Source organism: Chelonoidis abingdonii, chromosome 7 (genome assembly GCF_003597395.2).
Source record: "Chelonoidis abingdonii isolate Lonesome George chromosome 7, CheloAbing_2.0, whole genome shotgun sequence".
Classification (NCBI taxonomy): Eukaryota; Metazoa; Chordata; order Testudines; family Testudinidae; genus Chelonoidis; species Chelonoidis abingdonii.
Window position 1 is genome coordinate 111,428,510 of NC_133775.1, and position 11,262 is coordinate 111,439,771.

The 11,262-nt window shown below is 53.3% G+C and overlaps 1 protein-coding gene across 1 annotated transcript; it reads left to right on the forward strand.

Moving 5' to 3' along the window:
- The first annotated feature begins 4,608 nt into the window (after positions 1–4,608).
- LMAN2 (lectin, mannose binding 2) lies at positions 4,609–10,943 on the forward strand. The gene is made up of 8 exons (XM_032794750.2): positions 4,609–4,820; positions 5,056–5,174; positions 5,411–5,528; positions 6,750–6,829; positions 8,590–8,751; positions 9,680–9,794; positions 10,121–10,240; positions 10,671–10,943. Exons 1-8 carry the CDS (start codon positions 4,625–4,627, stop codon positions 10,829–10,831), a joined length of 1,071 nt encoding a protein of 356 aa, XP_032650641.1. The 5' UTR covers positions 4,609–4,624; the 3' UTR covers positions 10,832–10,943.
- The last annotated feature ends 319 nt before the right edge of the window (positions 10,944–11,262 follow it).

Below are 11,262 nucleotides of genomic sequence, written 5' to 3' on the forward strand. Positions count from 1 at the left end.
TGTGGGTGGAATTCAGGGTATCCTAAGCTGGGATCCAAGCACCCTGAAAGCCCAGAAGGACTCGATTGAGGGGTCCTGACTGTGCCTGCAAGCTCTGCTGTAACCTGCGTTCCTATCGTCCAATAAATCTTCTGTTTTACTGGCTGGCTGAGAGTCTCTGAGAGTCCCAGGAAGAGGGGTTCTGGACCGGACTCCCCCACATTCCGTGACACACACCACCAGCTCCCAGAGATTCCCAGCAGTAGCCGGGCCCTCTTGGACCCCCACCCCAGGCTGCTGAGCTCAAAGGGCTTTCCCGGCCAAGCTCTCATTGCTCATCAGCTTCTCTGGAATTCCTCACTCCCTGGGTTTCATTTAGTCTCTGGTGTATCTGCAGTTCCTGAATTGTGGAGGAGGGCAGCAGCACTGGCAAGCCTCTAGACAGTGCTTGCCAGGGCACTGGCAAGCTCTAGACCAGTGCTTTTCAAAGTTGGTCACGACCCAGCACTGGGTTGCTCTGGTCAGCACTGCTGACAGTGATGTTGAAAAGCCTGTCGGCGGTGCTATCCAGCTAAGGCAGGCTAGTGCCTACCTGTTCCGACACCGGCACTGTGCCCCGGAAGTGGCCAGCATCAGGTCTGGCTTCTAGGCAGGGGGACCATGGAGCTCCACGCCCTGCCCCCACCCTGGGCAGCAGCTTTATACTCCCATTGGCCAGTTCCCAGCCAATGGGAGCTGGAGTGGGCAGGCCTGCAACGCGCAGCACGCGAACTGTTTGCACGCCTCCGCCTAGGAGCCGACCTGCTGCTGGCTGCTTCAGGCTCAGCACAGTATGCGGCACCAGGACAGCTGGAAGTCTGCCTACTGCACCCCTGCTGTGCCGCTAAACTGGAAGCCACTGGAGGTAAGTCCGTGCTTCAACCTTATAGACTCATAGGTCAGAAGGGACCACATGATCATCTAGTCTGACCTCCTGCACAAGCAGGCCACAGAACCCTACCCATCCCTTCTATAAAACCCCTAACTATGTCCGAGTTATTGAAGTCCTCAATGTGGTTTGAAGACTCAAGCCAGAGAATCCACCAGCAAGTGACCCATGCCTCATGTGCAGGGAAGGCGAAAACCTCAGAGCATCAAGCCAATCTGTCCTGGAGGAAATCCTTCCGACCCAAATATGGCGATCAGCTAAACCCTGAGCATGTGAGCAAGGCTCCCAGCCAGCAGTCAGGAAAGAATTCTCTGCAGCAACTCTGATCCCATCCCATCAACATCCCATCGCAGACCATTGAGCAGACCTATCTGCTGATAATCCAAGGACAATTGCCAAAATTAAACTATCCTATCAATCATCCCTTCCATAAACTTATCAAGCTTAGTCTTAAAGCCAGATATGTTCTTTTGCCCCCACTCCCTCGGAAGGCTGTTCCAGAACTTCACTCCTCTAATGGTTAGAAACCTTCATCTAATTCAAGCCTGCTTCTAGTATTCAGTTTGTACCCATTAGCTCCTTGTGTTACATTATATAAGCTTAAATAATTCCTCTCCCTCCCTAATGTTAACCCCCCTGATATATTTATATAGAGCAAGCATATCCCCCCGGAGCCTTCTTTTGGCCAGGCTAAACAAGCCAAACTCTTTGAGTCTCCTTTCATAAGGCAGGTTTTCCATTCCTCGGATCATCCTAGTAGCCCGTCTCTGAACCTATTCCCAGTTTGAATTCATCCTTCTTATGCTCCAATCCCCTGAGCCCTCTCAACCCAGAACCCCCTCCTGCACCCCAAACCCCTCAGCCCCAGCCCCAGCCCAGAGCCTGCATCCCCAGCCCAGAACCCTGACCCCCTCCTGGACCCTAACCCCCTGCCCCAGCCCTGATCCCCCCAAACCCAGAGCCCCTCTTGCACCCCAAACACCTCATCCCTGGCCCCATCCCAAAGCCTGCACCCCCAACCCAAAGACCTGACTGCTTCCTGCACCCCAACCCTTGGCCCCAGCCCTGAGCCCCTCCCACATCCTAAATCCCTCATCCCCAGTTCCGTTGGATCATGGGCATCAACAATTTTCTTCAACTGGGTCTCCAGAAAAAAAAGTTTGAAAACCACTGCTCTAGACCAGTAGTTCTCAAATTGTGGGTCAGGACCCGAAAGTGGGTCAAGACCCTGTTTTCATGGGGTCGCCATGTAGATAAATCTCTGTATTAGGCATCTTCACATAACTTTCATACGATTTTGTATTATGCTTCTGTCTTAAGCTATTTTCATACAATTTTGTATCAAGTCCTTTGATATAGGAACTTTGTATCAGATCCCCATGTAGAAAAACTTATAGAAAACTTTGTGTTAAGCCTTGGTATAATGTTATAGCCCCTAAGAATAGTTAAAGTAGAAGAAAAATGTCTTTTTGCTTGTAGAATAAGGTCTTCCCCTCCACTCCCTTAATCAATTGCCCTGTTGAATGAACGAGGTGTGAATGAGCAAGGTGTGGAAGACAGCACCTCCAGACAGTTGCAACCCTTGGAGAGGGGCTGGAAGCCAGATCCAAGGACAATAAAACCTGTCAAGTGGGCTCGTTAAAGAAGAGCAGAGATACTGAGGGCCTTGGGGGTTAGAAGCAAGCAGTTTCTTTTGAAAACACCCTCTTTGCAGCATTGGGACAATACCCAGAAGAAAGCAGGACAAAGGACCAACGGACACAGACACAGATTTTGAATCTGTACAGATTTGCATGAGAGGGAAGCAGCTATAAATGTGAGGTGTCTCGCAGAGGGAGCATCAATCCAGATCAGCAGAAGCCCGGCTCCACTTGTGCCCTATCTAACTCACCTGGTCAGTGCAGTTAGAGGGAGCAACTGGTTGGTAACAACAAGACAAAGTGTGCTTGTGTGAGTGCATGAGTGTAATCTTTATCATATGCATATGATACAGTGTTAATTAGTACATGTATTACTAATAAATATGGCACTTGCCTTATTCCCCCTGAAAAGATTCTGTACAGAACTTGAAGTACAATAGCCAGGGCTGGCATTAGGCTTGCTGGGGCAAAAGCCCAAGCCCCACTGCCTAGGGCCAAAGTTGAAGCCCAGGGGTCTCAGGCTTTAGCTTCATCCCTGGGCGGCAGGGTTCATGTTACAGGCTCCCTGCCCAGGGGTTGATGTCCTTTGGCTTTGGCCCCCCCCACCTAGGGCAGTGGGGCTTGGGTGGGCTGAAGCTTCAGTCCCCCCTCTGGGGGTCATGTAGTAATTTTTGTTGTCAGAAGGGGGTTGCAGTGCAATGAAGTTTGAGAACCCCTGATCTAGACCTGAAGTCCAGACAGGCTCTCAGTGGTGTGCTGTGCAATTGTTAGGAAGGCTGCAATTTTACGTATGCATGCACAGTGCAACCTTACACATATGATGCATGCAAAGTCACACAGGGCAGAGGATGTAATTTTGTAGAACAAGATGTCATCCTCCATGCATTTCTGGGGGGCCGCAGCCGGAATCATCCCATGGGCACAGACAGTCGGGAAGTCAGAGTCAGCACATAGTCGGCTACATTCCTTATCTGTACCCCTGCAGCACCAATGCAAGCCAATCCCCTAAGTGTCTGAGCTGCAACTTAATGCTGCCTGAGAGTAGTTATTGCAAAACAGGCAATTTCAGAGCAGCCCAAGGAGCTGTGCTTCATCCTGAAACTGAACAGTCACATGCTGTACTCACTGGGCCTGCACATTGACCCTACACCCATGTGCATTGTACATGGAATCCAGTGGTGAGTGTGTTACACGTTCCCCACTGTAGCGAGAGGATGTTAGTCTGACACACTCCCCAGCCCCAGACTCTTTAGCTCAAGTTGCAGAGATGTGTACTTTCAGCTCTGGAGGTTGTTGCTTCACTCCCCAGGGTGAGATGAGCCCGTAGCTGGCATGCACAGCGTGCCCCGACACTGCCAGCCCAGCACTGGCTGCTGTAAAATCTCATAACCACCCGAGACCCACGCAGGGATGCTGAGGCACCCAAATCTGCCCCCAGCTGTGACAATCGCCCGGGCCTAGTGGAGGCGGGCGGGGTCCTCCTGCCTCCAGCCCTGGCCCCATCCCGGGCCCAGCAGCGCCACGGCCTGTCTCTGGGCAGGGACGTCTGGCAGAAAGGTAGTAACGGGACAGGCCCCAGCGGCCCAGCCAGGCTCTGTCCAATCAGGCTGGCTGGGCCCCGGCTGCTGCCTCGGCTGAGTCACTGGCGCGCGGCCACTCGCCCGCTGCCGGCCTGCGGGGGGAGGGGCGAGGTCGTGGCCACGCGCCTTGGGGTTCCCGGGGGCGGCGCGATGCCAATAGCGGGTTGCGGGAGCCGACGCGAAAGAGACGCGCTCAAACTACAAATCCCGGCATGCTGCGCACTGACAGGCCTGGCCCAAGTGCATGCCGGGAGTCGTAGTCCCCCGGGCTAGTGCATGCTGGGAGAAGCTATTCACGCCCTGCCGTCCCATGCGCATGGGAGCGGTATGAGCTCGTTAGCCCCGCCTCTCGGCTGCCATGGATACGGAGAATGACGTGTAGCTCTCTCACTAGCTGCTCTGCTTGGGGGCGGGGTCTCCCCCGGAAGCCCCACCAGGCCGGGCTCCAATTGGAGGGCTGGCGGGTTCCGGTTCCGGCCGGAAGCAGTGGGAGCAGGATGGCGGCGGGTCCGGGAGGAGGCGGTTGCGCGCGCCGCGGGCGGTGGGGCCGGGGCTGCCCCGTGCGTGGGCTCCTGTCCGGGGCGCTGCTGCTGCTGCTGCTGGCGTCCGGGCTGCGGCGCGGGGCCGCCGAGCTCACCGACGGGAACAACGAGCACCTGAAGCGGGAGCACTCGCTGACCAAACCCTACCAGGGTGAGGGGCCGGGGACACCCCTCAGCCACGGGCCCTGCCCCGCCCCTCCCCCTCCGGGAGTGGGGCGGAGACGGGAGACTCGCTGGCCCCGCCTTCTCAGTGGGTCCCCCCCCAGGCGTTTGCCGGGCATTGCCCGGCTCGACCTGTGCCCAGCATAGTCGTTCTCTAGAGCCTGTGCAGCCCTTCCCGCGCCGCTTAGCTCGTGATCTCAGCTGTACCCTTCTCTCTGCTCTAGGGGTTGGCTCCAGTTCAATGCCTCTCTGGGACTTCCAGGGGAGCACGATGCTCACCAGCCAGTATGTCCGCCTGACTCCCGATGAGCGCAGCAAAGAGGGCTCCATCTGGAACCGTGTGGTGAGTGCAGCCTGGAGGTGGAGGGGATGCTCAGGAGCTGGAGTTCCAAGCCCTGGTTCTGAAGCCCTGAAGGAGGATGAATGCTGCGGCTTCTGTGGGGACTATAGCTGTCCTTTCTGAGAGGCAAGAGAGAGGGTGCTCTGGCTAAGAAGTTGTGTCTGAGGGAGTCCCCATGGGTGGGAGACGTGTCCATTGAATGCTGTCCATGGTACTGAGTGTGACTCCCTCTCTCTCAGCCCTGTTTCCTCAAAGACTGGGAGCTCCATGTCCACTTCAAGATCCATGGAGCAGGCAAGAAGAACCTGCACGGGGATGGCTTTGCCCTGTGGTACACCCGGGAGCGCCTCATGTCAGGTACATAGTAGGGGATGGCGCATGCACTCATAGAAGGCGAGATCTCCCTCCCGCTGTGGGGGCAAGGTGGGGAAAAGTTCTTGTCGTCATGGCTTCTATATTTCATCCTTTCAGTAACTGCCAGCAGCAGCTCAGGAGGGAGAAATGTAACTAGTGCCCCCACAGCACTGGGGTACCCCCTTTCGAGTCTACTGCTAGGCAGCAGGAGTGGGGGTTGCCAGTCCACTTTGCTGAGTATCTCTATCCAAAGTCAGAGAGACAAAGTGGATGAGGCAATATTTTGTATTGGAGCAATTTAGAGAGACCAGCTTTCAGGTTACACACAGTCCTTCTTCAGGTCTGGGAAACTAACTCCAAAGTGTGTGTTGCGATTTTCCTCCATTTGCTGTCTGTGGCGGGCTAGGGCTCTGAGCATTTCCCTCCTTTTGGGAAGCAGTTCTTGTCCTGCAGCATGTTCACCTTACACAGAATGTGTGGTTCGGTGATTAAACCCCCAAAACCATTTCTACATATAGAACAGCTGCTGACAAGTTACAAAGCATTTTTCTATGACACCTACGATCCAACCCACCAATTTGTACCAGTTCCTGAACTACTTGTTCTGTATCTTTATTTTATCTTTGTTTTGGATATTAACATTCTAGCTATTGATCCATGAAGTTAGCTCTCCAGCTTGTACCAGGGCAGAATATTAATGGATTTTGCCTTTGACAGTGTTCCTATCCACTTAGGCCAAATGCTGAGTTGTCCTGTTCAAAGTTATTGTGCGATATGCCAGTGAACAAGGGTGAACAGCACTGTGGTGAAAAACAGCTTTGGAGCTGTGCTCCAGCTCCACTCCCGCTCCAGGCAAAAACCTACTGCTCCATGCTCCAGCTATGCGCTCCTCTCCAAAGCCCTGGGCAAAAACAATACAAGTCAGTTAGCATAAATACCCAACGCTTATACATACAATATTCATACCATTCATTTCATACATAATGAGGTGGCATCAGTAATGTGTATAACACACACGTTGGTTAACAGTGGGATGAGACATTCACCAGAGACTGGTCACTGCAATGCAGAGTTGGAGGATCCTTAGTGCACTTTCTCCTCCATCTCCTGTTGAGTTGGTTAAGTGAATCTGCCTTGCATATTATGGAGGGTAGATGTGATTTGAAGTTCTTTGTAGCCCCTTTGTCAGAGCACTATTAACCCTGTGCTGCTTTGCTTTTCTAGGCCCTGTGTTTGGGAGCAAGGATAACTTCCATGGCTTGGCCATTTTCCTGGACACATACCCCAATGATGAAGCAACAGATGTAAGTGGTGACAGAAAGCTTGGGGAGGCCTCAGGCTCCTGGCAGCATGGACTGGGCTCATTGTGACTAGCACCAAGGAGCTGTCTTTTCTTGCTATATGGTCTTGGCATATCACTTGTTGTGTGGGCAAGGGGCTGGGGCTAGCCTGACTGTACTGGGGGGGCAGTGGAAGGGAGAGGAAGAGATGTATGTAGTAGGAAAAAGGGGAGGGTTAGGACATGTTGAGTCAGCTAGAAAGAATCTATTTTCAGGGTCTCTGATTCCTGCTGACCTAGGGGAGAGATGCAAGGAAGAAACATGACCCTTGTGCCACTTACTAAATATACAAAGGAAAAACTTAAAATTGCAGAGCAAAGAAAACCTGCCCTGAGAGTTCCCTCACTTCATCCAGGTCTCTCAGGGAGCTTTCAGCCCTTATGACGATGATTTACTAAATGTCCGTTGCTAGATCATAGGTTAATCCTGCCAGATTAGTCTTGCCCTTGGTTGCAAATACATGATAGAAATGGAGATGAGAAGGAAAACTTCAGTCTAATCGTTCCTGTATTAACTCTTAAGCTCACAGCTCAGTTTGGCAGAAATCTATCCAAAATGTGCTCACCAGGGGGTGTATTTTTGTTATTGATTCTCTTCATTTCTCCCATGTATGTGCAAGTCTTGTTACATCTTCTGACTGCCATGGTAACTTTCATCTAACAAGAGCCACTGGCTCAGTCTTCTCTGTCTCATCAAATGCAAACTGCTTGTCTTCACTTTCAAGGCCCTTTGTGGCCTCTCCCCACTACCTGTCATCTCTCACTCACTATTGATCTTTGGATGCTTGCATCTGATTGATTTCATGATGCCAGCTTCCACTGCTTGTTTGTCTATATTTTCAAATGAACACCTTTGTGCTTTCTCCCATGCTGCCCGTCATACTTGGGAGGAGCTCTCCCTGAGCATCTGCAAAGCTACTTCACTAGTCTCCCAAAGGATCTCCTTTGCAGTCATGCCTGCAAAAAAAAAAATTGACAATGATTAAGCCACTAATGTGCAGAGACTGCTGCCTTTCATGCCAACCAGTATTGTTTTATTGTTTGCTTGTATTTTCACATCTATGTCCGTCTGGTGTCTCTTGCTTTATACTTGTAAGCTCTTTGGAATGGTGCTTGTACAATGCCTAGCACAATGTGATCCTGGTTTCCTAGGTGCTACTGGAATACAAATAATAAAAATAATGGAGATCTGAGGCAGCCCATCCTGTATCAAAGGGGTCAGAAGCATGTCAAGGAGGAAGAAAATGCTAGCAGGGAGGTTTATTTCTCACTATAACGCTGATGGAGCTGGCCATTGCCTGTGCTCAGGATGGGCAGGCAGAGAGAACTGCATGACTGGCTCTTGCTTGGAGCTTTCCTAATTTCATGCTCATCTGATAGTTTTGTGTGCTCCAACTGAGATGCATTTCCCAAGTGTGGCCTAAGGACTGGATAGCAGGGTCTCTCTACATCTGTTTCCCTCAACAAAACGCATCCTGAGGTCAGCCTAGAAAAGAACCTTTGACTTATTTGCTGCTCTTCTTCATCGGGTCCCTTTAGGCAAAGCCATAGCTTCAGGGCCATGGGGGATGGTAGGTCTATGCCCCGGTAAGGTGTCTAGATGCACATGGGTCCTGCCAGGTAGAGGCTCAGGTTTGCGGAACATATCTGTCCCTCATGCAGAATGCAGATCTCTCCCAGCCTGTAGAAAGCTCGGAATAATGGTCTCCTTCTCTGCCCCTCCAGCGAGTGTTCCCGTATATTTCTGCCATGGTGAACAACGGCTCCCTGGCCTATGATCACAGTAAGGATGGGCGCTGGACAGAGCTAGCAGGCTGCACAGCTGATCTTCGAAATCAGAACCATGACACTTTCCTGGCAGTTCGTTACTCCAGGGGCCGGCTGACGGTGAGGTGGATTTGGGAGATGACACTGAGCTTCATGCCTGTTGCAGGCTGTCTGAGCCATGCAGTTGGGTTTGGCTGCACGACCAAGACCAAGGGGTGATGTGCTGAGAGAGAGTTGTCCTCCCAACACCTGGATCAGCCAACCTGCCCTCTTGCCACTGTGGCTCTAGAGAGAGGGCTGGGCTGGGCAGAACTCTGTGCCAGTGGTGCCAGAACAGAAGGGGTCAGGGCCCTTCCACTTTTTCAAGGTGGAATTTTGCTGGGGCAGACCCCCTCCTTTCCCCCCTAAGGCTCCCCCCACCACCAGGCTGGCATGGAGTTCCCCGGGGAGCCAGTTGTGGGAGCCATGCTCGTGGACCCTTCATCTGCCTGCATGGGAAGGGGAGGGCTGACAGCAGCCCCTGGGCTCTCGGCCCGGCGGAGATAGATTGTCCACGACTCTGTGCTGGCTCCCCACTGCCGCTTGTGTGGTTCTCCCTGACCTGGCTGTGCGGGGAGGGGCAGGCCTCGGAGCCACAGCCCACTAAGGTGGGAGCCGCAGCATGGACCCTCCGCCTGCCCTGGGAGATGGGAACAGAGGTCGGGGGCTGCTGGTGGCGGATACCTCACACCACAGGCAAGTGGAGGATCTGTGCCTTGGCTCTTATTGTGGCTGGGCTGCAGCTCCAAGACCCGGCCAGTGCTGGGTCGGGGAGAGCCACATGGGCTGCTGTGGGAAGCCAATACAGACTCTCCATCTCTTCCTGCCCTGGGCGGACGTGGAGCCTGGACACGAGCAGGGGGCTGCTTTTGGCCTTGGGTGGAGTGGACTCCTGGCCCCACTCCTGCTTCCAGTTTGGCTGGGGGTGGAGGCCCCTGGCACCCCCACTTTGAGAAGGTCTGGTGCCCTTGCTTCTGTGCCCTGAAATGACTTTGCCTTTTCCTGGCAGGTGATGACCGATGTGGAGGACAAGAATGAGTGGAAGAACTGCATTGATGTTGCAGGAGTCCGACTGCCCACTGGCTACTTCTTTGGGGCTTCTGCTGGCACAGGGGACCTGTCTGGTGAGAGCTCCTTTTGAACTGGAGGGGCTGGGGCATGGTGCTTTGGGTGGAGTGGTGTTCCAGTGCTGCCTTGCAATAGGCTGAGCACTTGGAATTCTTAACCATGCAGGAGAGGAGACAGGCAGCCTGGAAAAGAGACCAAGCTCTTTGGCTGGGCAGCTGGGGAAAGCCTCCCAAATGCAAGCCAGGTTTCTGAGTCAGGGAGGGTGGGCCTGAGGGAGACTAGGGCATGGAAGAGCACAAGAGGAATCTTTTCATGGGCCTTTGAGGACATGCAGCTTGGAAAGGGCTGTGCTATTGTCTAATAGTTGATACTTGTTTCCTAGACAATCATGACATCATCTCAATGAAGCTGTTTCAGCTGATGGTAGAGCATCCACCAGAGGAAGAGAACATTGACTGGACAAAGATTGAGCCCAGTGTCAGCCTCCTTAAGTCACCAAAAGGTGAATCTTCTGGGCTCTGGTGACCCATGATAGAGGGTTCCTGTGTCATCCCTTCAGGCCTGCTGAGTGCTCAGCTCCCAGAAGGGTGGTGGCCTGGCAAGGACCTAGATAGACCAATGCTTGACCCTCAGCCACATGCATCATGAGCTCCAACACTGCATAGCATCTCTGGTGGGGAGGGTATTTCTCACATGCAGCCTGGGCTTGTATGGGGATTTTGCTACCCCACCCTGAGCAATGGAATCTTCCTGCTTGCTCTTAACACAATAACGTGTGACATTGACTTGTCCAAAAGCCACTCTCTTGGGAGGGGGGATTTGGCAGGTCAGCATTAGCCCGTTTGTTAACCATGTTAGATCCCAAGCTCAAGGTGGAATAGGAGATGTGTGTAAATCTCTCTGCTCTAAGCCTCGTTATTTCCTGCCCACAGACAATGTGGATGACCCGACAGGAAATTTCCGAAGTGGGCCCCTGACTGGCTGGAAGGTGTTCCTGCTGCTGCTCTGTGCCCTGCTGGGCATCATCGTGTGTGCTGTGGTGGGGGCTGTGGTCTTCCAGAGACGGCAGGAAAGGAACAAGCGTTTTTACTAGTGGAGACACTGGCCTGGCCCCAAATGTGATTTTTTTCTATGGGGGATTGTACAAAACTTTGGTTTCTAAAAAGCTGTTTTTGGAGAAATAACAGGAGTATTTTGGTATCTTGTTTCTGCCTTGGTTCCTCCTGGGTAGCTGTCTCAAACCAGCAGGAAGTGGTGAGCAAGCACTCCTGGGGGATCCAGCACTGGCTCCAGGGGTGGTGGGACAGGGCGGGGGGGGGGGGGGGGTGTTCCTCTTTTCCCCTCCCCCCGTGGAGTGGGGCGCAGCAGCTCCCCCGTCTCGCGGCTCCTGCCGTGCTGGCCGGTGCCGCCCCCCCCAGACACCCGGCAGGCGGAGGAATGAAGGTCTGTTGGCGGCCGGGCTCGCACCTGCGAGCGGGGCTGCCGGGAGTTGTAGTCCCATCCCGTGAGCTGCGCGCTGCCTTA

What these genes read in the sequence shown, in the direction of transcription:
- LMAN2 (XM_032794750.2), top strand. Translation starts at nt 4,625, where the DNA reads ATGGCGGCGGGTCCGGGAGGAGGCGGTTGCGCGCGCCGCGGGCGGTGG. An exon ending in TGGCACAGGGGACCTGTCTG is followed by an intron (nt 9,795 to 10,120) that starts GTGAGAGCTCCT and finishes CTTGTTTCCTAG; the next exon opens with ACAATCATGACATCATCTCA. An exon ending in CCTCCTTAAGTCACCAAAAG is followed by an intron (nt 10,241 to 10,670) that starts GTGAATCTTCTG and finishes TCCTGCCCACAG; the next exon opens with ACAATGTGGATGACCCGACA.